The sequence below is a fragment of the Diadema antillarum genome, unplaced genomic scaffold (genome assembly GCF_040938485.1).
Source record: "Diadema antillarum isolate AM-2024a unplaced genomic scaffold, OU_Dant_1.0 scf00000147, whole genome shotgun sequence".
Classification (NCBI taxonomy): domain Eukaryota; kingdom Metazoa; phylum Echinodermata; class Echinoidea; order Diadematoida; family Diadematidae; genus Diadema; species Diadema antillarum.
The window spans coordinates 758,338-782,158 of NW_027271036.1; the positions used below are offsets into that span (position 1 = coordinate 758,338).

The following is a 23,821-nucleotide window of genomic DNA, read 5'->3' on the forward strand; positions in this document are numbered from 1 at the left end:
GCGGGGTTTGATGTAATACAGTGCGTCATGTACGTCAATGTAATAATTCAGGATGCATTCATCGTCATAGGGGTTCTAATCAATACATGATTATCCTTAACACAAGGACTCTATCCCCATGCAACCAGCACCAAATAGAAAGTCATCAAAATTAAACATGTACTATAATTAATGTAATATCGAATTTCGGTATCATTGCAGTTATTGCTGCATGCGTGATGGATTTAACGAATATCTATTCATTGGTAATCTGCTTGATTCATTTCATAATTGTAATTGTCCTCATTCATTATTGTTTCAATTTCATTTCTTCTTCTTTTTCGATTATGTTATTTCTGGCTAGTGCATGTCAAATCGTATTCAACAAATAGACGATAAAAGAAGGGATTCTCACATGTTTAGCTGAAGACATCTCGGCAAGTGTTTGCGAGGCACTTTTGAATCAACACAGGAAATATCCAGAAACGTCAACTCTTCCATTCCCAACTCGTGATTTTGCTCCCGATTTATTACATATATATATATTTAACCATATATGTATAGATATACATATATATATGATCATATATATATATATATATATATATATATATATATAAACAAAGGGAGGGAAAACTGACCAGAAACAAATAATAAGTAGTGAAAACTTTGAGCAAAGAAATCGAATCCCGATGGAAACCCATTTTCTTCGCTCAAAGTTTTCACTATAGATATATATATATATATATATATATATATATATATATATATATATATATCTTTTTAAAACCATGTCGCAATTTAGCGTTCTGTTCAAGTTCAGGACATGACTGAGGTGGTGATGCTCATACAATTTCACATTCTTCTTAATTCCAAACTCATGTATGGCTTGCCAAACCGAAAAAAAGTCTCAGAGCTGTAATTGGTGTTGTTGGGTTTTGTCTTTTTATTGGTGTGTACATATTCTAACCGTTTGAAAACAGGAATTATGTGGCACAAGTTCAGGAAGGTTTTGACATAAACGGGTGGAACACAAATATTCACAATTGAGATAATGTACTTATTTCAACACGTACGGTGTCAATATGCAATCATGGTGCCCTATTGAAAGGGATGGTACAGTATTGGTGGAGGTGAGAATTGGGCTTTTAACTTGTTGCGAGATACCAAGAAAATACTTATGAAATAGTACAGAGCATACCATTTTAAGAGGAATTCAAAGTTTATTTGATGAAAATCAGGGTTGGAATGACTGAAACATCCAAAAACAAAGTAAAATAAAGCGATCGTAATAAAAGGTGGGTCCCACACTTTATTAGAATCGCTCTGTTTTGGATATCTCAGCCATTTTAAAACCAATTTTTATCAAATAAACGTTGAATTCCTCATGGAATTACATGCTCTTTCATATTTCATAAGAGGTTTCTCATTATCTCACCATAAATGTTAGAAACTTGAAATTATGTCTCAACCAAAACTATACGATCCCTTTAACCACAAGCATATAACAAAGCTTCACATGCATGTGGTCCTATTCACGTTTCTTTGAGGAAAGTTTTATTAGGGCTCAATAAAAAGACGGCGCGTAATCTGTGGGATCCTAACAAGTATTACTCAGTTTCTCTCGAAATAGACCAATTCGGTTTGGGTACTGTTTCTTTATGGTAATTTCAAACTGAGGGCTTCAAGTATGCCGAACAAAACGTAATGTATGCATGCACTTAGCAACGCACCTGGCTCATTACATACCCCATTGAAAAGTCTTTTGTTCTTCTTTGGAAGCCCTCCAGTTATGGCTGCCGTAAGTTACAGAGCTCTGAAGTTGGATTCATCTATACCGATTCATATTCAAACCTTTTCCCTTTTTGACACTCATGATGAGCAATCGTGCATATCACAACTAAGATTATTGGAACACATGTCTCATTATGCATGGCAGACGAACTTGTGGCGGAAGCAGGAACTGGATATAGAGCGCCATGTCCGTGGCTCTGGCCGAAGAGTTCCGCGACTCACCTGAAGACCTCGAGAGACACATCCCGCGGGCGATTGAACAAATGAGACAAGATGGAGGCGGGAGAGAGGAATTCTGGGAAACGTGTCAATATGCCATCAGGGACAGTCTTCTGAAGTATGCGAAAGACCGGTGAGAATTTTCAAAAGTTTCTTTATTGAGCAAAATCGCACACATACTATGTGTATAATGCGTACAACAAAGGATATGGCCTTAATCAGTATCATAGGCAAAAAGAAAAGAGAAATATCATGCTCTTTAGTAATAAGTTTCAAGTACCACAAGATAATACAATAACATTCAACACTCCAAAATCACCGAATACCTAGTAATCATGACCTAGCAATCTTTACCAAGTATACTTCCCTCTGCTAATACTTCCCTCGTAACTTTGCCAAATGGTCCGTATATATAGGAATCCTCATCCTGCAAAGTATAGGTCCTACCCCAAATCCTATGCTAAGTAACCGTTTTGTCAACGACTCGTTCGAAAGCGCAGATGAAAACTGCGACTGGCGATAAGAGTAATAAAAATAAAAGTATGAGCAAAGATCTCATCATAATTGTAATACGGTATCATCATGCCCCTTCCTCCCACCCCCCCCCCCTCCGCCGCAACATCCACAAACACCATTTCCATTACAGGAAGAACCAGCACGAACCTCTACTGGTTGGTCTCTGTGTTGCGTGTTTTGAAACCAAGGCCATGGTTTACTACGACCTGGCCTATGATGTCCTGAGAGAGAAAAAACTCGTCAGTTGGAAGGTAACTATGGCAACGTATTTGTTTCTTTAATGAGATCAAATCAAAGAATGATAAGATAATTCATGATGTTGTAGCAGGTCATTATGATGGGTGACGTTCAACTTTCTCTTCCCAAGCAAATACTCTTGATGCTTCTTTTCGTCAACATCGGACATGATGTTACAAGAAAATCATGGAAATTTAAAGTTTCACATGTTTTAATAATAATCAAGGCTCTGGACGGGGTGATAATGACAAGCATCCCAGTTAACTATGCGCTCAAATTTGCACTGCACTGGAGAGGTATAAATTATAATTATCACAGCAAAAACTGATTGTAAGGTTGTACCACCTGTACATGTGGTCGGTAATTGCTGTAACAATAGAGGGTTTGTATAGTTGCTACATCATCAACGAGATACCGGATTTCAATGACATTGTATGTTTTAAAAAAAAATGAGTTATGTGGTTTGCAAGCGATTTCAGTATTGATGCATAACTTTACAATTCCGGTTTTTCCTTTGCAACTTTCATAAAAGATCATCCATTTTGCTTGTTAGATGATATCCATGCACTTATTAAAGCAAACATGAGAAATGTAGTTGTTCTATCCCTACCAGCTTTGTTACTTTTAGGTAAGACTGTTAATCCTCACCATAGTGAGAAAAAAAAAGAAATGAAAAAGTTGACATGCCAATTGGTCAAGCCACTCTTCTCAGCGCCCCCTTTTTGTCTTCATTAGGGCCACGAAGATGGGATTCAGAGAATTTGTCAGGTCTTGCAGGAACCAATCAGGTGGATGCACCATGAGACCAAGAACGAGTGGAAGTGGCATAAGAACCGCCTCTCTGGGTCACACTTAGGAAGAGCCCTCGTTAGAGCCATATCGACCATGATCGAAGCTTGCAGGTGAGCATGCCAGGGTGTGGTGAGGCTAAAAAGTGAGACGATGAAATGGCAAGAAAGAAATCCAAGAAGATAAAGAATTACCTTAAGGTTCAAACGGCGTGCAATTTCGTTTTCACTATATCTCCGATTTCACTGTATCTCCGTTATGATATCAAATATCTCACCGCACAGAGTTCATACACTGTAGCTATATTTGATGCAATATTTGATGTCGTTTCATAAACTTTTCTCCTTACTGCACCCCCCGTGACTGATTTTCTTCACATTAATGAGTCAAAATTTGTTTTAAATAAATATGCCCCCATAAAAATCATTGTTGACACTACAGGCAACAATTGATCCGAGGGTCCGTTCATGATCATTCTGATTTACCTCTAATTCTTGATAGGTATACCGTATTTATGGGTTTTTATTTTTCAGTCGTGACAAGATCATGAGGAAGGTCAACGGTCATTTCGCGTCCCTCGTGACGTCATGTTTAAAGAGCGCCACCCCAATGCACATGGTAGTTGCCTATGCTGTTCTCGAAGCCAGCGACATCAGCTGGGAGGTAATACGCTGTTTTGGTGTTTGTTTGTCTGTCTGTCCGTCTGTTTGTTTGTTTGTTTGTTTGTTTGTTTGGCTTCTTTGAGCGCCCTCTATCCTGATTGTCCTTCTTCCACTATGTCCTTTGAATCTGTTCTCTCTAAAAACAAAATTCGGGTGTTTCCCCTTTCAAAACCTTCAGCTTCATCAATTAATTTCTCCTCTGAAATTTAAAGCCGAAAGACCACAAGTGACCGTCATATCATTACCATTAAAGAGACAAAGAGATCGTAGCGTTCCTCCTGTGACGCTTTGCTCTCATTACTTTATGTTCAGTTAATAAATCTATGTACAACTTTTCTTAGATGCGATGTAAAGATTAGGAATTCTTATTGCTGAGTTATTTAGAGATACTGAGAGATACTAGTATTGTCCTTTCATCATACAGAGTAATAATTGAATAATGATAACAATACTAGGCAGTAGTGATACATGAACTGATAAGAATAACAATGATACTGCATGTGTTGATTAGCACCATTCTTATTGCTAATATTTTTTTTCTGATTATTGTAGCTACTTGTGGATAATCAGTAAAGATGTTATCATTGTTTTGTTGTACTCATCATCATCATCTCTGTTAAAATTAGTAATAACTTATGTTATTGGTATGTTAATGGCAATGCATGGTAACCATTACTAATACTGTCGTTATTATCCCCATTGTCGTCATGTGACGTCATCACAATAGTTGTTATCTGGACTATCAATGCCATTATTAATAATAGTCACTATTTTGTCACTAGCTGTGACAAATGTCAAAGGTCAGTCTTCACTTGTTTCCTTATAGGGATGCGAGAAACAGATGCCAGCCGTTCTGGAAGAATTCAATCGATGGATCCGAGGGAAATCCGCCAACTTCGCTCAAAATTTCGATCACATGAACGTCGCTGATTACGTCACCAGACACGGCATGATGGAAGTCACAGGGTATACATTTAAATCACTCGCTTACTAAAACACACACACACACACACACACACACATACATACATATATACACACATTCAAGCAACATACTGATACCAAACTAGCCAAAATGTTGATCAAAGTTATATCGCGAGAGCCTTTAGTTTTAATTGGCAGATCAGCGCAAATGACGTCATAAGCGCAAAAGAAGCGATAAGTTTCAATTTCAACAAGTGAAATCGTTTTGTGTCGTCATAATCCAAGTAACACAAAACTTATTTTCAAAACTTCTGTAAGTATTGGTGATTCTATTCGTGACGTAGGTCCTACTATAGTATGTTTTGAAGTTGACATAGATTCTCGTTATAGAGTGTCTCGATGTCCTTTCTTTCCTCCGATTTTACCGACGAGACTTAGAAAAAAAAATGATTTTACGATGTTTCAAAGCCCGTGAAGCGAGCGCCTGCATCGAGCGTGCAGAGGAGAGTGATGATGGCGATGATAATCATAAGTAAAAAGTAAACTACTTTGTACCGAAAATGCATGCGAAATTGAATGGGTTTACAGCATTCGAATGCCCGTGTGGGACTCTGAATCCTTTCCGGTGTCGGTGGCAAATTTGAATGCTCCCCTCTGCCTTTTTAATTTGAATGACAAAAGCGTTAACTTCTTTAATCAATGTGCAAAAAATGCATGACCAAAATGCGTAGGCAAATGACGAATTTTATGGTTAATTTTTTTCTTCTTCTTTAAGGATGAGTCTGGAAACAATACAATATTGAATGAAAAATCGTATATCATCGTTATCATTGTTGTTATTATCATTATTATCATCATCATTGCTATTATTATCATTATTATCAATATCATCATTATAATGCTTCTTTTCTTTAAAATGCAAGATGTATAACGCATTTGACAACTGGGTTATATACAATATATTTCTATTGTTTCTGTTATTTGGCTACTGCTTTCAAAAATTTAAATTCATATGACAAAGCGAACATATCTGCCACCAAGTATCTGTCACCGTCTTCTCATCCGTAGGAAGTCTAGCACGGAACACTTGAAAGCCATCATGGAATTCTGTCTTCAACACGAGCTAGAAGGCGACGAGCGACCTTTCTCAACCTACGGGAAAATTGTGTATAATATCCTCAACAACTTCATTCTAAAGGTTTGTGGAATAGTCTTAACTATGAAGTTCATTTCTGTTGGTTATGGGCTGACTGAATGTTTGCCGTATAGTTTTATTGTAATTTTGATATTTGATGAGCCATTCTTATACACGCCGTCCTGTGCCTTAAAAAAGCTCTTTTTTATCCATGCGTTGACGTTACAAAGTATATACGTAGTTAGATCTCTTTTTCTTCTGAACTTGAAAGTTATGTCTTTTTGCTGCGTACTTAATTTGTTATCATCAAATACATTCCAATGCATTCTAAACAAAATAATCTCATCTGCGCGTTAGCTATGTATTTTGTTCTCGTTTAGCATGAGTATGAAAGAAGTCTATATGTAAGTGGATGATTTTGTTGAAAATATTAATTACGCAGGGCTAAAGTAAGATAAACACGTAAAGTCAATCCAACAAGTTGACGGGTAAACAAAGTATCTTATGCTCTCTCTTATAACATTGCCTCTTCGAAGGGAGTTTGCATCTGTTCATCTTAATTCAGTAGTTCAGTCTTAATTTATAGTTTGGTACAGCAGTATAGTCTTACAGTCATAATGGATAGCGCAAGTACTATAGTCTTTGTTCATCGTATCAGTACAGCAGTGTATAGTCTTAAGTTTGCACGTAGTATTGCACAGTAGTGAGTAGTGCAGTCGTATTTGATAGGTACAGTACGGTAGTGGAGTGTTTTTTGTGTTGTTGGTTTTTTTCGTAGTCTCAATTATAAATATAGCGCAAAGCTACCAAATGATTCGTGGTGTGTCATGATGCAAATTGGTGATTTTTATGACGTTTTGATTAGATAACAATGTGATTGATACCCTGGATATTTCCTGAATAGTAACTTTCTACTAAGAACTTAAAAATGTAATACTTAAGTTCTGGAAAAAAAAACATAAAAAGGCAACGTAGAAAATGTCTCTATCTTAAAGTAAAACTTAATTAAAGTCATTTAACGCCTTTCCACGTTAGGCCCCTAGTGATAACAAACAGATATATCATTCAAGATTGATTTCATGACAATATCATCAATATTTCGTGGTTATATTTCTCCAGAACAGCGGCAAGCCAAAGGTGATCAAGGATTTGTTTCCCTACGCCATGAGTTTGCTGTCCAGTGAACTGTCCGATATCAGACGAAGCGTCGGGTTCCTCGTATCACATCTCTTTCAGCACGGAGAGATGCTCGCCCCCTACGGCAAAGAAATTGTAGAAGCCTTCGTTGACGGCCGATGCGAACGATCGTCTATTGGATGTGAGTGAAAACCCGGTAAACTGGTACATTAGAGCATGAACCTGGTTAACGCAGTGCCACTGGGTTTCAGAATCTCTTAGAATTTTTGAGGCAGACTAAAAGCCCAGTAAACTTTCATCTGCAACGCAGCGTAATACTATATAGTAATAAGCGATGTTGTCAATACTAACGATTTGGAAAATGCTATTTTCAATTACTATAAAGTAGATTAAAATAACAATATGCCTAGCCTATACAAATAATTATCATACTGATGATTCGAGATGTGCCATGTACGGCAATTCTTTTCCTTCTCTGCACTCATCCAGGGCCAAAGGGGTATTTGCATCAAAGTGATATTGGTATTCGCATCATTTCTTTCCAGAAGCGATTAGTAATACATGTACCATGCGCCCATGAGAGTTGAGACCTAGGACAACCAAGTATTATGTGTATCGCGTATTATCAGAGTGTGCATGTATACCCTTGATGGCCGAATTACAACTTACCTTTACTTTACCACACATCTTCTCACTGAACTCGCAGGCGCCTTTAAGGGAATATACCAATATAACCCGGAAGTGATAATGTCTCAACTGGACCGTCTCATTGACCTCCTGGATGATCTGACCAATCAAGAGAAGGTCTCCATTTACATGCTCTTCAATGACGTGGTTCAACAGAGTCCGGAAGTATGTACCCCGCAAGCCCGCCATCCCCCCCCCCCCCCACTGATTATCCATGATCAGGCCCGTAGCCAGGATTTTTCAAGGGGGGGTGCGGTCACTAAAAAAACGGACCTTCGGTACCAATACCAATGATGACACACACACACACACACACACACACACACAATTATATATATATATATATATATATATATATATATATATATATTCTTTGGACGACCGAACTACAAAAGTTGTATAAGAATTTGCGCGCGAAGCGCGCCGCAAATTGTGAATTTTGACTGTTTTAATGACGTTTTAAAGTCTCGAGGAAATTTGTATTTTTGTCTGTTGCATGCAATCGCATTACGGTATTTCATCTAGGAAATAGTAAAAACTCATTTTGCCAGGAAGTTGCAAAGTTTAATTGTGTTCGAGACTCTGCGCGCGTAGCGCGCCGCAAAATTGAGAATAGTGATTTTCCTGGTGTTGTTTTAACTTTTATTTTTTCTATTGTATACCCGCGTTAGCAGGCCTGAAGCCAGGATTTTTAAAGGAAGGGGGGATTGCGTTAATAACAAAACGGTCCTTTGATACTGTCCCGGGAGGGGTAGCGACAATTAAAAGGTGGACACCATGCTCATACATGGACTTTCAAAATGGCCCCTAAACGAGTAATGATCATATGATTTTTTTGGGCCTTAAAAACAAGTATTCCTTAAATGTTTCCTGCACCCTAAAGAAGTACTTCATCATGATTGAACAATATACCATTTTCCCAAATTTCGGCCTTTTTGATACCCTTTGATTATATACGCTCGTACATCACACTTTCCATCTAATCCGTGAGAAAAAACGACCCCTATTACGCGTTTTCTTTAGCGAGTATGGTCATCCCATCCCATTGGATGCTGTTTGGAAGATGAAACATTCACTTTACTATACAGTATATCAGCCGTTGGTATGCGAGTTTGTCAAAAACTAAAATAAATAAGAAAATTTTTAAAACAAAATGAATTGTAAATGTGAACCATTTATATTTTGCCTCCTTGTGGTAGGATATTTCCAGCATTTCCGAACTTTCAAATAATCATTTTAGATTTAATAATATTAAAGGTAGTAGATCCGATTCGCAAACATCTCCAATATCAGTCAAATGTCATATTAACCATCATGCTAAGAAGGTTTTCTTTGTGAAATTTGGAGGTCAGTGAAATTCAAAAATTGAACATCCGTTAGCCATTGGAAGAAGTTGAGTGCAAATTCAGACCTCAGGCTTAGTGCTCAGATGTTTTCCTATTTGATTTGATCTGTCTTACTGTGCACACTAAGATACATACTGGAATGGTTATTTCTTATTTATTAGATTATAGTAGCATATTTGGTTACTAGCTGTCTCTAGGCATTTTCGAATTTGGGCTGCAAAGAGATCCACTACCTTTAAGTTAGAAGAGAGATAAGTAAATAACGATAAAATAAACAAACAAAAAAGAATGAGTTTCTTTTGTAATACTATCTGACAAACTTTTTACTTTACCATTTTACTTCATAGCTCAGCACTTTCCATTCTCTCTCATACCCTCTTACCCATTACATTTAAATGAAATACAACTAAAATGAGTTTGCGTGCCTGCATAATACTCTTTGGAAATTATAAGTGAAAATGTTCTTAGGTTTCGGCTCACTTTAAAATGAGAACCAATAGAACTGTCACAACATGAGAAAATGTATAAGTAATAATCAACACTACATTTCCGAATTTGGCCTGCAAAGAAATCCGCTACCTGTAAGTTAGAAAAGAGATTAGTAAATAATGATAAAATAAACAACAAAAAAGAATGAGTTTCTACCGCCGTATCCAGAACAGAGCCTGAAACGTTGCAGGCTCAAGAAATCGTTTGTACTATAATACGTCTTGAAGTACTGTGTGATACTGTTGACTCAGACTTCTACCAAGCTGTAAGTGAGAATTGTAATCCAATCCGACTCATTACCTGAGATATTTATGAAAATATATCAATAAAGAATGTAAATTAAATAACGATGCGTCACAATGCAGTCTAACGCTCTCACAATGCTATCATACATAGGGGTTTTCACTGACTGTTTTTACTCCGGAGCTCTTGCAATATTCAGGCTTTTGTAATACTATCTGACAAACTTTTTACTTTACCATTTTACTTCATAGCTCAGCACTTTCCATTCTCTCTCATACCCTCTTACCCATTACATTTAAATGAAATACAACTAAAATGAGTTGACGTCATATCATAATTCGTTAGGCATGCATAATGGCCCAATGAGTGTTACAAGAGAACTGGAGTAAGACAGGCCTTTCATTTTGTTTTGTCTCTCCTGATCGTTCGTAAGAAATGCTAATTCATGACCACCTTTTCACAATTTGATTGGAGCATGCATTCATAATGGAAAATAGTTGACATAATAATCTATCCCCAGGCATTATCATGCCAACATGTACTTATATATACATGTACTATATCTTTGTGAGACGTAGATATAAAATGTCTCAGGTTTTCGATTATAGTAATTTCGAGGAAATTTCTTTAATTTTTATCATATATGTAAACTTGAGGCTATTAGATTTTCATCCACTTACCTCTGTTCCTGTGAAAAAATGCAAGTGTCAACCTCAATGTCATCCACGAATCGCACGTACCGGGCGGCCAGTGGAAAAAAAAAAACACCGGTCACACGCGCCAAGGGCCATGGCATGCAGTGCCAATATAATAATAGCTCGCACAAATTGATACATAACATTTGTGTTTGTGTGCATGGGGACGATCAGATGGTTCATACAACAAAAGGGTTTCGTACAATTATTTTTAACATTGTTAAACGTACTCTTCCACATTCACGTAGCATATAATGTGTCTTTATATTTATTTGGATTGTTATCTTGAGAATTGCTAAAAACCGTTATTATGAAAAAGTGGACCTTTCAGAATTTGGGGGGGTGCGTACGCACCCGACGCACCCCCCCTGGCTACGGGCCTGATGATGATTGTTATTCTGCACGTTTCGCGTATTTTCCTCTGCACTTTTGAAGTTCTATATCACATTTCTATGTTTCATGCCTTTCAGATGGATCTTTAATTATTCTAGAGAATTAAAATATGTATTCGTTTCATAGTCATTTTAGTTAGAAGTAGTGTGGTAGTGCGGTAGGGGAGAGTAGGCCTGCTTTGAAAAAACTGCAGTGAGCTTGAATGAAGCATTATACAAGAGTGCGAATAACCGCATCATACTGTAGCTCGAGTCTCACAGTATCATAGTACAGTTTTACACTCGCACTCTCGGCCGAATTCTACTCAGCGTTTGGATTGTATAGCTAATGACGGTGAATGGCCAATCTAATCATCAAAATCACAGATACTTGCGGCCCACTACAACCCCGTGAATCTCTATGCATTCATGAATGCAATTAACCATACTAACTTCTAATTGTTGAATTTCTTTGTTGAGTGGTTCAACACAGGGAAAGGCACCATTAGCATGACAACGAATAATCATACGAGTCTTGTTCGGAATTCTTTCGAGAGAAAAAGAAACTAATGTATTCTGATTTGATTTGATTTGATTATGGTGACCGCGCCTTCAGCGCTATCGCACCTACACTCTGGAACAACTTACCAATCCACGTCCGCGAAGCCCTTATAGTAGACTCTTTCAGAATATTACTCAAAACTTATCTGTTCACTCATGATCTGTAATTTGTATTTTTTATTATATATAAGTTATGTTTGTTCCTTGAGTTATAATTTACAATGTTTGTAATGTGTATTATGTATTTTGTTCCATCTTACTCTTTACTTCATGGCTTAATTTCTCCTTTCTAATTTTTCTCAATTACAAGACGCTTAGCGCTTAGAAACTTTAGTAATCAGGGCTCTATTAATGATGTGTATTAATGATGTTTATGATATCATTATTATCATTTGCGTTCTCTGTTAACGTCCTTGTGAAATGTCCAGGCCCTGGAAGACCACGTTGACGACATGATCGACGACATCAGCGACTTGACCCTAACTCCAATCAGCTTCATGACCCTTGCCCAGCTCTCGGTCCACTGCCCAGAGAGGTTCGTCAAACACCTGGACTTCTGTCTGAAGACATGGGAAAAATTACCAATGACAGTGACGTCAGCATCCAAAATGATAGCGAACATTGGCCGTGTCAGTAAGGTAATCAGTGAAAGAGTATACACATTATCCTTACAAACAGGTGCCTTCTGAAACGTCTGCAATTGAAGTGTTTGTGCATGAACGAATGAAAAAAAAAATCAGCAAATTATGGGGAAACTCTCGTTTATAATCATACGGACGTGAGAGAAGTCTCAGTTCATTCGTAACTTAAAAAAAGAAAGAAGAAAATGTTTGATGCAGAAATGACTTAGATTTTAAATGTGTTCTTTGTTCCTCGTCGCCTCGGTACCAAGACCATGAAATAGATTGATGAGATTACGCTTGAATTTTGATCGATAAATAATCGGCTTCCCCCGAAATTGAAAGTCAGAACATCATTGTTTTAGGGTATGTACTTCTCGAATGACTCACAATATTGAGGTGGTGATGATAAAGGTAATCTGCTGTTGTGTAAATGAAAATGCACTCCTGGAACAACGATCTCCTCTTCTGCATGGCTAGCATAGGAATTTAAACGAACAAAACCAAACCGAATAATAATCCATTCTCTCAAACAAGAATAGTTCTGGTTGATGTTCATTTCCCCCCTTTTAATCTGAAGACATACTGTCATTCTTAGACGTAATTTTTTTATTGTATTTTGTACTGTTGTACTATATTGTCTGTTTCTTGATCAAGTGGTAATGATGAGAATAAAATTATTTGAATATGACTTTCATTGCTGCATCGCTTCTTGAAGAAATTCCTGGACAAAAAAAAAAGAAAATTGTGAGCTCATTTTTGGTTACCACTGATTGCAATCTTGTGCAGCAACAAGCGGACCAATGTCTTCAGATTCTCTTCGGGAGGTTGCCTGACGCCAACCCGATGTGGACTGGTGTGATCCTAATGGAAGCCAAGCGGCTGGGTCAGGCGTATAAGACGTCCCTGGAGCCATATCGACCAGAGATCGAGAAACTGAAGACCTACCCCCAGTCAGGTATACCGGAAGTCGTACAGATGATGCTGGATTTCCTGGACGACATCACGTACGTCACTTTTATATCAGTTGTGGCTAATCAACCATGACTTATGCTGAACCGCAGTGTGATATCACGACTTTTTAGTAACGAACTATAGGTACACTTGGACTTGTGTTGTGAACTTTAAAGGAAATATGATTATGATACTGATGGCACGGTGGATGTAAGTATAGTGAGGTGCCCGCACCTCGTCAGGCCCAAATACCGTCACCCCGCGTAAAACTGCAACAAGCGCACTGAACAAAAATGTACGCCCAGGTGGTGTTTCATAAAGCTGTTCGTAAAGTTACGAACAACTTACGAGCGACTGATGATCACTTCTGATGTGCTATACTTATCAGAATTTCCATAATTCAGCACAAGAAGTGATCACCAGTCGCTCGTAAGTTGTTCGTAACTTTACGAACAGCTTTATGAAACAGGGCCCTGGACTGTGTTCAGCACGCTTGAAACTTTGCAGGGCTACCACAACCAAGCAAACTGAGTTGAAAACCGAACATTTTTTTGTGAAAATCTTAAATCTATATTCGGAATACGTGTTATAAGTATCATCACGGTCACACGCACGCGCCTTTTACGTGCTTTGTCTATGGGAGCATCACGGTCACCCGCAAATGTCTTTTACGTGCTTTGTCTATGGGGGTGCGTGGTGACGAGGTGCGAGCCCCTTCCTCAGCGCACAATATTCCGTATCGTTCGCGTTTGACGACGATAGCTACAAATTTCCGGTATCGATCACTGAACTTGTGGTTCTATTGAAATTTTCAGCATTTTTCCTGTACGTGAGTGGGATTTCGAATTTCAGTGACGAAATGTGATTTAAACATGCATAAACATTAACTATGACGAGGTGCGGGTCACTCAACTATACTAAACGGTTCCATGAAAATTATTCGGCGGTCATCCAAACCGTCGTATATCCCAATTTTCGGTCAAATATTCGATTTTCAGATTTTCAGTCATTTCAATAGTGGACATTCTGTTTGACATGTGAAATTTTCCGTATCTAATTTGCTGTAATTTTTGTGTAATTACCACTTTTATAAAGTCTTGTCATTTCGTTTTGTTCATGAATCTTAATGGTAACTTTACGTTAATTGAATGTCAATCTATGTAAAAATGACATTGCATGTATTATAAGGACATTGTATTAGTAAAATCAACACAGGTTTAGGTTAAAAGAATTTTTTTTTAAGAATTGGCAGCGAACAAATTTACAAGACAGCAAAATTACTGAATGAGATTTAGTCTGTCATAGTATTTTTAGATGCGTTTACTTGTGTCTGTGCGGGTGCTGTGTGTAGCTTATTTTGTTAGGTATAGAACAGATTGTAAATTCACTCCCTCTCGCGTGCGATTCGTCATGGCTCTGCTCGTGTATCTGTTTTATGTGATATTCACCTTGTTTCTGTAGCCTGCATGGGCTCAGCGAAAATGTTACCGAGCAGCGAGAGGACATCGACAAGCTGGATTCACGTGTAACGAACACGGAAAACGACGTCAAGGTACTGGACGAAACGGTGAAGCAGCAGGGTGACGACATCGAGAACGTAAAGAACGAGGTCCACGAACAGGGAGAGAAGCTGGAGGAACTGAAGGAGGTCGTCGACGAAACGGTCGAGAAAGTCGAAGAGATCGATCGCAAAGTAAGTATGCCTGATCATTGGGACTGAGAAATCCACAAGGATCAATAGACAAATGAATCCTCTGATAGGTTCCGAGTATACTGTCTGTAGGTAAAGAACGCAAGTGGATTAGAAATGCAGCAGGAGCTCAATATCTGCATGATCACGGAAGTTAGCCTGCAATCAAACTCACAAAACAGTAAACAATGATGACAAACATTTTCATAGTTGAAAGTTTTGATTGATTGAAAGCGAATATTCGGAAACTCTTATACCACATCATCCAAACATGATTACTTTTTTTTCAGACGATCACCAACGCGCCAAAGTGGTCCCGCGATGTATCCAAACTCCTCAACCCGGAGCATGAGCATGACTGGCGGTTTCTTGCAGTTCGACTCGGATACTCGGGTGAGGATATCCGTAACTGGGCCCTGTCCCCCGATCCGACAATGGCTATCTTGGCCGAATGGTATACCACACACAAGAGTAGTGACGCCACGTACGCCATCTTGAGTGCTCTGGAAGACATGGGACGAACAGACGCCGCGGAGATCATAACACAGTCTCTGGAGGAAGCAGGTAAAGTGATACAATCCTGTGGTAGAAAGCGTTGATGTAGTTATTTAGATTCAATCTCACGAAGAGCGACAATTAGAGCCATTCTCCGAGTCATTTCAATTCAAGGTAGTACTTCTCATTTCTGGAAGTTGACACATAATCTGTAAAGGTTGTAATAACGCATGCGGCTCTTTGTACATGATCGTCTCGAAGATCTGCTCTTGATTCATCGGCGTTATTCCAAGAAGACGTTATGTGGGAATTTTCTCAGGGAAGGAACGTCTTCAACAATGCCATTATGTTCAAAGAAAGATAATTATAGTTATTTTTTGAGCAAAGATGTAAGAGTGATTATCTGCATGACCATTGCTGTATAGGAGCACATTTGGCAAGACGTCTTTTCTTTCTAAACGGTGCTGTCGGTGTTTCCTTACAACAATTATGCGTTGTATGTCTATTGTTCTCCACTCATGGACCCTGACAGAACTGCTGGTTCCTCAAGCCCCGTCCGACGACTCCGAGAAGCCGCCTACCATCTTTCTCAGCTACCAGTGGGACCACCAGGCCGAGGTGAAAGCCATCAGAAAACATCTAGAGATGGCAGGATTCCCCTGCTGGATGGACATCGGCCAGATGGGAGGAGGAGACCAGCTCTTTGCTCGCATCAGTCAGGGGATGCGATCCGCCAAAGTGGTCCTCTGTATGGTGACAGAGAAGTACTCTGGTTCGGAGAACTGCAACAAGGAGGTAAGAAATCCTAGTATGTCAAGGTTTATTCGTCTAATAGTATTCATAAATGCCGAACAGATTGTAATCTCATCAAAAACTTGGAACAGAAATGTGCATTCATCACTCGTACAAGTCCACTGACCACTCTCTGAATCAATATTCTTCTTCTACCCATTTTCTGACAAGGTAAACCTTGCCAACCTGCTCAACAAACCAATCATACCGATTCTCATCGATCGGACTCCTTGGCCCCCAGAGGGCGCAATGAGTATGCTCTTCGCTCAGCTTCTTTACATCCAGTTCTACAACGAGAAGGAGTACGTGAGGGGAGAGAAGTTTTGGGATGACGCCAAGTTCTCTGAGCTCCTGGGACAAATCTCGTATCACGTCAACCCAGACGAAAGCATGGTGACCGAAGGTGAGCGTTGTTTCTCATCCGCGTTGATGAGTGAGCTTCGATTCAAACCTGCATACCCACTCACGCACACACACATAACTATTTGTGTTTCTTTAATGCTTTTTCCTTCTCTTTCTCTCTTTCTCTGCTACCATTATCATAGAGTAACTTATTGTATTTCAGCATCGTTTGCGTTTGTATTTTTTTCTTTATTATCAATTATTATGTAATCGCAGCAAGAGTGGTTATGACTTCATTCATTTATGTCGGGGTTGTTGTTCAAAAGACCGTAGCTACCGAGATGACTATTTTGCACCTTGGCAGTCCAGACTCATATGTACAAATTGGTTCCGTGACATTTGCTCCTGCGACAAAACTGCTCTAATAAAATATCTGCACGATAAGCCGAACATAAATTCTACCTACAAACATAACCCTAACCTTTATTCTAATCCTCACATCAAACTACACCTAAAACCCTATCACGAACCCCACCCTAACCCTGAGTCTTTGGAGAAAATAAGATGGGAGCACTTTTATTGTCGCAGGAGCAAATGTCATGTCACAGTATAAATTAGGTTACTACAGACACAGCACAATGATTACCATCATAATTTATAATTTTCTTAACGAGCATGGAGTATAGAATAGTTAATGTCGACCACCCATTTCATAAGCGATATTCTCATGAACTAGATTTGGGCTTAATATGTTCTATGAGAGTAGACTTGCATACCAAATATCATGCAAAATCGAAATTAAGTTTTCCTTTTTCATCTCCGTACAGAGTACCGTGACTGGATCCCTCAGGTGGAAGACAAACCTGCCGTCGTGAAGAAAGTTGAAGAAACGTCATCAAACACCCAGCCAAAGACTAACCCTCAGGCAAGGATAGCGAGTCAAGTCCTTAACGCGATATCAATAGGAAAGGAAACAACACCTATCAGCTGATGTCTACTTTGTGTGAATCATTCCTTCTCTATATGATTACTCAGTACGTTTTTCCAATAAACTGCCGCTTTTTAATTTTATTTGCATCAACATGGCCACAAATAAAAGGTTCTTTGACTACGATACAACTCACTTTACATCTGAAATTTCGTAACTACAGTCCGACCTCTCCTATCCGGACACGTCGGGACCGGCGTTCATCCGGATAATGGATTTGGCCGGATATGGGAGACTCGATGTTTAATACACGCAGCTGCCTACCCAATGGTAGCTACATGTACATGTATCAATTTTGCGTGAACATGTCACGTCCTCGTCAGCTGGTCTGCGTTCAGAATTCTCTGATAATTTGCTCAATGAACGATCGCTTGCATCGTGCCCTGATTTGACGAAAAGTTTTCTGTCCATGTTCTGCAGTGATTTGGGGTTTTATTGAATGTCTAACGCATGTTATTTGGATGGAAATTAGATGTGAATGCATGTTAATTATGTTTGGAATAATATGTAATTTTGTAATTTATGTGAGTTTGTGTAGGAGTTTTGTTTGAGTTTGAAATCCCCCTTTTCGCTGTAATTCTTACATTGAAAAAAAAAATCACGCCGAGATCGCATCCGGAAAATAGAGAGATCCGGAGAGAGGTAGGCCGGATAGGAGAAGTAGAAGCAGTGGCGTATCTAGGGAAAACGGCGCCCGGGGCAAGCGCGAAAATTGCGCCCCTAATTTCTGAAAAAGTGTTCAACCCCAACTCCAGGGACTTTAAAAAAGTCCACATGATATGCTTTTTCAAGCACTTAAAAGGGGTCTTTTGACATGTTTGAGGGTGATTCAAATGTAATAAATTTTGATGCATTTTTTCGAGCGAGCGCAGCGAGCGAGCCGAAATTTTTTGTATTTCAGCTTACACAACATGGAATTCTTGTCATTTTTTGCTTAATAAATATTACAATTCTAATCAAGATATAGTAACGGCCTTATAGATAACGATTTATACCAACAAACTGAGGACTTGAAAAAATACTCTAAATTAGTACGCGCGAGTGAGCCGAAATTTGTATATTTCCGCGTCGTCATCACGTTTTGTTCTTATCTTCTTCTTCTTTCTTTTTTTTGGATAAATCTTGGCGAGCGAGCGCAGCGAGCGAGCAGACAATTTTTTGTATTTCAGCTTACAAAATATGGAATTCTTGTCACTTTTTGCTGAATAAATATTACAATTCTAATCAAGATATAGTAACGGCCTTATAGATAACGATTTATACCAACAAACTGAGGACTTGAAAAAATACTCTAAATTAGTACGCGCGAGTGAGCCGAAATTTGTATATTTCGGCGTCATCATCACGTTTTGTTCTTATCTCTTTTATTTTTTTTGATAAATTTTGGCGAGCGAGCAGAAAATTTTTGTATTTCAGCTTACAAAACATGGAATTCTTGTCATTTTTTGCTTATTTAATCTTACAATTCTAATCACGATATAGTGACGGCCTTATAATATAACGATTTATACCAACAAACTGAGGATTTGAAAAAAATATTCTAAATTAGTACGCGCGAGTGAACCGAAATTAACTTTCCGCGTCATCATCACGTTTTGTTCTTATCCTCTCTTTTTTTTTGGATAAATTTTGGCGAGCGAGCGCAGCGAGCGAGCAGAAAATTTTTGTATTTCAGCTTACAAAACATGGAATTCTTGTCATTTTTTTTTGCTTATTTAATCTTACAATTCTAATCAAGATATAGTGACGGCCTTATAGATAACGATTTATACCAACAAACTGAGGATTTGAAAAAAATACTCTAAATTAGTACGCGCGAGTGAGCCGAAATTTGTATATTTCCGCGTCGTCATCACGTTTTGTTCTTATCTTCTTCTTCTTTTTTTTTGATAAATCTTGGCGAGCGAGCGCAGCGAGCGAGCAGACAATTTTTTTGTATTACAGCTTACAAAATATGGAATTCTTGTCACTTTTTGCTGAATAAATATTACAATTCTAATCAAGATATAGTAACGGCCTTATAGATAACGATTTATACCAACAAACTGAGGACTTGAAAAAATACTCTAAATTAGTACGCGCGAGTGAGCCGAAATTTGTATATTTCGGCGTCATCATCACGTTTTGTTCTTATCTCTTTTATTTTTTTTGATAAATTTTGGCGAGCGAGCAGAAAATTTTTGTATTTCAGCTTACAAAACATGGAATTCTTGTCATTTTTTGCTTATTTAATCTTACAATTCTAATCACGATATAGTGACGGCCTTATAGATAACGATTTATACCAACAAACTGAGGATTTGAAAAAAATACTCTAAATTAGTACGCGCGAGTGAGCCGAAATTAACTTTCCGCGTCATCATCACGTTTTGTTCTTATCCTCTTTTTTTTTTGATAAATTTTGGCGAGCGAGCGCAGCGAGCGAGCAGAAAATTTTTGTATTTCAGCTTACAAAACATGGAATTCTTGTCATTTTTTTTTGCTTATTTAATATTACAATTCTAATCAAGATATAGTGACGGCCTTATAGATAACGATTTATACCAACAAACTGAGGATTTGAAAAAAAAATACTCTAAATTAGTACGCGCGAGTGAGCCGAAATTTGTATATTTCTGCGTCATCATTACGTTTTGTTCTTATCTTTTTTGATTTGCTTTTTTTTTGCGCCCCCCCCCCCCTCCACCGTATCTTCGAAACCGTTGGTGAACTCTTTTGATCCAATCGGCGGTCGCTTCAGAACGAAAGAAATTGCAGCCGCTGCTCCGTGTAACATTTTGCCTTCTAACGATGGCATGTGTGAACACAATATAAGCCTACATTGTCATTTTGTCCGCTTCATCATCACATTTTGTTCTTATCTTCTTTTTTTATATGGATTTTGGCGAGCGAGCGCAGCGAGCGAGCCGAAAATTGCTGTATTTCAGCTTACAAAACATGCAATTCTTGTGTGAACACAATAAACATTGTCATTTTGTCCACGTCATCATCTTTTGTTTTTATCTTGTTTGATTTGGTTTTGTGCCCCCCCCCCCCTTCGTCCGGGCGAGGTTTTTTTCTTTTCTTCTTTTTTTTTTCTTCTTCTTCTTCGTTTTTTTTTTCCGTTTTTTCGTTTTTGGCGCCCCCAAGGAGTGGCGCCCGGGGCACGTGCCCCCCTTGCCCCTCCCTAGATACGCCACTGAGTAGAAGTGTATGTGATATAGATCAACAAAGAACTTGATTTACAGGAATTATTCCTTTGAAAGTTTGGGTATTGATCTTCAGTCCAAAGCCTGCTTGCTATTATGTTACAGCGCACATCAATTATGTAATTTTCTCGAGTTCACTTTCTGTGTTCAATTTTTTTTTAATTCATCAGGAACCTTTGGAGCATCCGTCCGTTTTCATCTCGTATCAATGGGGCAAACAGCCAGAAATCAAGAAACTATTCTCACGGCTCACCAGTTTAGGCTACCACTGCTGGCTGGACATCAACCAGATGGGTGGTGGGGATCCACTCTACTCCAAGATCGACAAGGGCATCAGGAATGCAAAGGTCAGAACATACAACAAATTGGTTGCTGAAGACATGACGGAGTCAATTAATTTCTATAAAACAAAAATAATGTGCAGGGATATTGATAGACGTCCCGTTTATCAGTAAGGTCTAACCAAGCTACAACACATGTTGCCATTGATTGGCAATTCATCGATACTTTCCCTTGTCAGTCATTTCTTTACATCTTATAGATTGACTTACCCCTCTTATCATCTTTCTTTTGTTTCACCTCCAGGTTGTCGTGTCTTGCGTCACACCGAAGTACGCCCTCTCCGCCAACTGTCGTCGTGAGGTGAGTCTGTCCGACGCGCTGCGGAAACCCGTCGTACCTTTACTCATGGAACAGATGACATGGCCACCGGAAGGACCGATGAGTATGACCTTCACTCAGCTCCTCTACATCGACTTCTCCAAAGAGACGAGTCAGGCCAACTTTGACGACGAAAAGTTCGACGAACTCCTGCTGAAGATCCAGGAGCACGCCCAGCCCACGCTCCAGCTGGAAACAGTGGGGGATGAAGCAGACCAGAGCACTGATCAGGAGGATGACGAAGGGACGCAGGAGGCTGTCAGTGGAGAGGAACAGCCTGATGAAGGAAGACGCAGACAGAGTGAGGACATACAGGGCAATCAGGAAAGGTCAGATCAAGCAGATCTTACTCAACAGATGGAAATAATCGAGGAAAACTCTAGTCATTCTTCAGTGCCAGAGAACAGCACGCCAGAATCACAGCTGGTATCAGTGGAAGATGAACGAAAGAGCTCAAATTCAGAGGATCAATTTGATGAGGGAAGCATAGAAATGAAAACTGATATTTGTACGAAGAGAGATGCTCATGAATCCAACGGATCTGATGCGGAGACGCCAAGTGGGTCTGAAGAATTCAACGGATCTGATGCGGAGACGCCAAGTGGGTCTGGAGAAACGGTTCAGATGGAACTCAATCCGACGGCAGGAGTCGATCAACAGAGGGCGCTGGTTCATAAAGAGCCGTCGACTGTTACAGGCCCTTCTTCAGCAGCTGAAGACAGGCATCTAGATGAGAGCAGAGAAGACAAAGTAGACACATGCATCACTGAAAAACCTGAAGAGCAGCTAGCCACGGACAGAAATCAAGAAGAAAGTGATAAAGGTGGACAACCACCGGGCAAAAACGTCCGCCCTTCGTCAGGAAGGAAACAAAAGAAATCCTCGCTTTGTCTGATCATCTGAAAACGTCCAAAGTTAGTCGTCAACCTTGAAGTTCAGAAACAATAAGAGAAATTCTTCTCTATGTGTGTATGACGAAGAGCACGTTAACGTGTATTTTGCTCTCGAGTTGACACACATAAGGGAGGTGGAAGTGAGTATTTCACCTCCCTGCACACACAAAAGGGATGCGGTAGGAACAATTACGAAATCAGGGAGATGGGGCCATGTACACGGATTGACATCGTGTTTTGACAAACATCTATAATTCTTGTTTGAGAAATTATGCTTTGTGATCATCCGAGTTTCCTGTGAAATTTCTGAAATAGCATAGTATATTCGTTTTCACATTGAAAACAACAACGTCTACAGTTTCATAAAGATGGATAAAAGGGTGAATAGTGGACTTTATTAGGAGTGACGTGATCTTCGCCATTTCGTCATTATTGTATATTCATCATGTCTAGTATTTTTTTGTTGTTGTTGTTGAGGGAGGCACTTGTGCATGTCCAGTTTGTGTGTGTTTGCGTGTGTTTGTGTGTGATGGGGTTCTAGACTGCTCTTATGTACATGAGCTACTACCCGTTGTCCTTGTCCTAGACCATGATGTCAATTTGAATGGAGGACACTTCATTATCCAGTGTGCAGAAAATCGCCTGAACATCGCCACAACAAATTATTTGTAATTAGGCATGTCAAAAAAGTAACGTAAAAATTGAATGGAATTTAAGTACTTTTATTTCGTTTCCATTTACAAAATACATCTCAATTTTTACAAGCATCGAAATCATATTATGCAAAAGAAAATGAACTCAGTATTTCCTTCTTGAACTGAATGTTACAGAAATGTACTAATAAACTCTAGTACTACAATGTACTATGGTATGAAATGTTATGAACTATGTGACTGTAATACTTACGATGGAAATGGAGGGATCCACTAAAAAGATAGTGAAGAAACAATGTTTTTCACCGAATTAACGTGAAGTATCGCATTGGTCGCAGAGAGTGGAATCACGAGACTTATGATAACATTATAAACAAAATAATAGTATAGCATTTGTGTTATGAAATTGTATAGAAATCACTGTTTGTTTTGAGTTCAAAAGAACTTTGTTACTGAAAGATGTAATTATTTATTACCATTATTCACAATTAAAAAATATCCTATAATCTACATTATATTGATATATAACATTTATCTAAATAGCAATTTAATGTGAGATTTAATTGTTGCTTTACTAAGAGCAGATACATAATGTCTTGTTTTATTTTCATTTGGTTTTTCTTGCGATTTTTCTTTAATTCTGCGAAGTTGAATGAAAGTATTCGTAACAAACTCTTTCGTTTAGAATGGATCTCCATCACGCCGTCACACCACACAATATTGTGACACGCAGGCACACGTAATATATACACACACACATAC

General features: G+C 38.8%; 1 protein-coding gene across 1 annotated transcript; it reads left to right on the top strand.

The window, feature by feature from the left end:
* The first annotated feature begins 1,958 nt into the window (after positions 1-1,958).
* Positions 1,959-22,416, top strand: LOC139721684 (uncharacterized). Its single transcript, XM_071633014.1, has 17 exons — positions 1,959-2,125; positions 2,639-2,759; positions 3,481-3,647; positions 4,068-4,197; positions 5,023-5,162; positions 6,189-6,318; positions 7,375-7,573; positions 8,099-8,244; positions 12,213-12,422; positions 13,194-13,411; positions 14,820-15,051; positions 15,339-15,612; positions 16,076-16,338; positions 16,507-16,738; positions 17,505-17,620; positions 21,024-21,200; positions 21,439-22,416. Exons 1-17 carry the CDS (start codon positions 1,959-1,961, stop codon positions 22,414-22,416), a joined length of 3,900 nt encoding a protein of 1,299 aa, XP_071489115.1.
* The last annotated feature ends 1,405 nt before the right edge of the window (positions 22,417-23,821 follow it).